Source organism: Ahaetulla prasina, chromosome 1 (assembly GCF_028640845.1).
Source record: "Ahaetulla prasina isolate Xishuangbanna chromosome 1, ASM2864084v1, whole genome shotgun sequence".
NCBI lineage: Eukaryota > Metazoa > Chordata > Lepidosauria > Squamata > Colubridae > Ahaetulla > Ahaetulla prasina.
This window is the reverse complement of record NC_080539.1, coordinates 305,886,556-305,890,743: the sequence shown is the minus strand read 5'-3', so window position 1 is coordinate 305,890,743 and position 4,188 is coordinate 305,886,556. Positions and strand designations below refer to the sequence as shown.

The following is a 4,188-nucleotide window of genomic DNA, read 5'->3' as shown; positions in this document are numbered from 1 at the left end:
AAAATGCATGTGATCATACCCAGTATTGATTGCACATCTTTGCCTTCAAAATAATTGGGACTGAAGCACTATAGAGTTTATATATTTGGAAACTCTTTGTGGAAATAAAAAAATTAAAGGCGGGAAAAAAGTATATAATATATGAGGAGATTCAGTCTTGAAAATAAAGCCCTGTTTAGAAGGGAGCCATTTTCGGGCACAAAAACTTTCTGCCAGATAGATATGGTGAGGGTTGCAGCTACTTCTCTTCACAGGCCCAGCTTGGTCTTTCTCCAGTGCCTCCTTTTAGAATTGTACCTGATCTTATTGCCAATTTTCATACGAATCCACTGTGGAATGGGATGGTTCTGCTTCTTAGTGAGAAAACGTTTGAACTTGAAGGTCTTGTGGGATGACCTTGTCCACTGGCTACCCAACATGGCAGACAAAGAAGAGTTTTATATGTTTGCAAACTATCCATGGGATGGAATGGGAATAAAGGGATAATGCTGCTTTGTATCAGTACTACTTAAAGCTGTCTCCATCATGGCTTGAGGGCAAGATGAGGAAAATACCTAAGGTCAAGGGGAATTGTCAGGTTATGATTGTGTCATAGTTAAATACAAGTAGGGAAGGGGACTCATCCTATTTTATCATGTATTTTATTACAGTTCCTATTCATAGAAATACCCAAACTACCATCTATGTCAATTGACTTATGCCAATTAATGGAATGGTTTTCATCTAGAGAATCATTCCTCTTAACCTTCTACAGTTAGAGCACTGCCACGTAATATCTTTGTCCCACTTCAGAATCAGGTCTGGGCTTGTCCAATCTTCTGAGGTTGACTATGTCCAGAAGCCGAGACCATTTATTGCTGATCTTGCTGCAGTATAACTGGAACCACAGCAAAGCTGCTCTTTTCCCTTGAAGAGTTGCTGCTCTGCAGAATATGTGGGTTGTTCTTCCTCCTAATGATGGAACTCCTGCCTCACCCAACCTCCTGGCTTCTTTCTCTTCCTCTACAGAGGTTCCTTATTCTCAATGTTTCAAGGTCAGCAGAAGTGAAGGTGATTGTGAACTAGTTTCTACCTGTTTTTGAAAAATTCAGGGGTTGCAGAGAGTAAGGAAGATGACTCTGATGGATGTTGCCAAGATGACCAGTGTAAAACATGTTAAATCCAAAATATCTAGATAAAATTTGGAAGTAGTTCAGACAGAGATCTCTCTTATTCACTCAGCTATAAGTAGAGGGGACATCACAATCAGACTTACAAGATTCTGTTATTACTGTATAGCTAATAAAAGTTGTTTTAATACTCTCACAGAGCTAACTTCTTGGTCTGTCTATAAAGTGGGGTTGAAAATGATAGTTGCCTAGAAATGCCTTCAATCAGGGGTGAAATGCTACCGGATCAAACTGGATAGTGTGATCCGGTAGCAATCGTGGCCGGTAGTTTGGCGATCCGGTAGCGATGGCGGAGCAAAGCTCCGCCTATCCGCCCAGGTGTGCATTCCCGAGCTGGTAAGGAAGGTAAGTAGATTTCACCCCTGCCTTCAATCATCAGATTACTTTGATTTAGGAGATTTTTTTGACTTAAGGTCAATGTTTATAACCCCCTTCATTTTGATATAACAAGCACATTATTATACTCACTTCATTTCTTGCAGTCATAAGACATTCCTAGGGCTCAGCTTTAACCAGGGTTTGGCAGTCAGGCTTGTCTTCCTAGCCCATTGCTCCTTTTCTGAATAAACATTAAGCATTAAAAGACTCTCAATACATTTTCTCACATTTTTTTAATCTACCCAAACTGGAGACTTTTTCCTTTTCCACAGAGATTACTCATCTGAGTGTCAATTTCACAGACCACAAACAGGTCTACAAAAATACTCTAAACCAATTAGACTATTGGCAAAGGCCTCTAAATGTTTCATAAAATCCAGGACTTGCCGATTTGTGGTTGATATTGTTGGGGTAGCTTTTGTCATGAGAGGAATTTACTATTTAAAAACACACCAAAAAGGGATGCAAGAAATGAAGATATGGGAGGTACATAATGGACTAGATTTACACCTTTGATGTGGTGCAAATTTTGGATCGGATAAAAGGGGCATATGAAAAATCAAATATATTTTCTTGTAGACTGATAATAAATTACACCATGATGTTTGATGTGCCAATCCGATTAGATTTGGCAAATAGTTGCAATATAGCTCTTTGGGACAGAAGCAGTATAGGATGATGTTATGTATCTGTGAGAACTTAAAAAATATATATTTTCCAAAATTGCACTGTGAATGTGTGAATGTACCCTAAGGTTAAGTTCACAATCTTTCTAGCCTAATGATTAATTCATCTGTATGGAGTATAATGGAGTCCTCTATAGCAGAGCAAGAAACTTCTAATCAAAATATAATTAAATTTCAATTAGTGTTTCAAATACTTTGGTAAATATCATTACAACTCCCACTCTCTTTCTCTCTCTCTCTCTCTGAAAGCAGTTAATAAACTTGCATAAGGTTGAAATTTTTGTGCCTTAGTTGACTGCATTTCCTGGCACAGCTCAGGAAGGTTTTTATGTATAGATCCCTTGTGGTTATTAAAGGCTCTGGGATTATCTGATGAAAATCTGCATTGTGAGTGCTGACAGTGACTGAAGTCTTGGGAGAGTCTCACCTACTCTTTCTCTCCTCCTCTCTCATGAGTTTATTCCCATGAAAGGGATGATCTAAGAAGGTGTGCGATGCGTCAGTGAACTGCCCGAGGCACTGTATTGACTCACTGGAAGGAAAGAGGTAAGCAGGGTTCCAACAGCCCTTTGTGACCATCTTAGGCTTGTATTTCTACAGCCATCAATTGCAACATGTCCCTGCAGCCTTGTGAAGTGTGGGACCCAGACTCATATACAACTCTTCCCTCAGATGGGTTTTCAGTAGGTATGAAAGTACAAAGGGAGTGGCTTTCGGTTTGAGCTTGTCCCACAGTTATGGAGATGTGTCCTCAGATATTACCCCATCTCTTATTTCTCTCACAAATTTACTATGGTTAAGTGGTAAATTACAAAAAAATCACAATATAATTAAATAGCCAAGTGGGGAGGCAGTAAAGGTTGCTTTAATATATTATTATATCATTGATATGATTAGCCAAATGGCCGTTGATCTAGAAGCGTAGAGTCTGTATTCACTTGATGCAGACAATCTTCCTGCCTTGAGATTCTTTCTTCTCTTGCTCTCAAAGCTGAGGGTTATAATTATCTAAATGCCAGATAAGGTTAACCTACACTAAGTAACCTAAGATTTAAAGAAAGTCAGGCAACTAATCTGTAATTAAGCTTTTTAATTCCTTCCATTGAGGACCTGTATACTGCACGAATCAAGAAGAGGGCCGTGAAAATATTTGCAGATCCCTCGCATCCTGGACATAAACTGTTTCAACTCCTACCCTCAAAACGACGCTATAGAGCACTGCACACCAGAACAACTAGACACAAGAACAGTTTTTTCCCGAAGGCCATCACTCTGCTAAACAAATAATTCCCTCAACACTGTCAGACTATTTACTGAATCTGCACTACTATTAATCGTTTCATAGTTCCCACCACCAATCTCTTTCCACTTAGGACTGTATGACTATAACTTGTTGCTGGCAATCCTTATGATTTATATTGATATATTGATCATCAATTGTGTTGTAAATGTTGTACCTTGATGAAGGTATCTTTTCTTTTATGTACACTGAGAGCATATGCACCAAGACAAATTCCTTGTGTGTCCAATTACACTTGGCCAATAAAATTCTATTCTTTCTTTCTAATTCAACTGAATGGTCAGTTCTTCCTGACCTCCTTCACCTTGCTTTCTCATTTGTAAAAGCTGAGCTCTAATTTTTCTGGCTGAGATATGTTGAACAGCCAATCTGCAGTTATATAAACATAATAACCTCACACTTTACCACATTATTGCTTAGTCTGTGCAGTGGAGTAGATACATGCATAGTTGTACTTGCCATTGGTGTGCGTGTGTGAAACAAACAAAGAGGAGATATGAGCCTTCAAAGAGTTGTCAGCATGGGTGCCCAGAGGGTATAGTAAAAACAAATCCAGAAAACTGCCTCAGTGGTATGACTACATCTCCATCTGTGATGCACATGAAAAACAGGTAGAGTTTCAATCAAACACCCCTGTTTGGAAGCATGAGAAGGG

The 4,188-nt window shown here is 39.0% G+C and overlaps 1 protein-coding gene across 1 annotated transcript; it reads right to left on the bottom strand.

The window, feature by feature from the left end:
* Positions 1 to 248: 248 nt before the first annotated feature.
* Positions 249 to 419, bottom strand: LOC131187683 (large ribosomal subunit protein eL39-like). The gene has a single exon (XM_058162170.1). It carries the CDS (start codon positions 417 to 419, stop codon positions 249 to 251), a length of 171 nt encoding a protein of 56 aa, XP_058018153.1.
* Between the last annotated feature and the right edge of the window lie 3,769 nt (positions 420 to 4,188).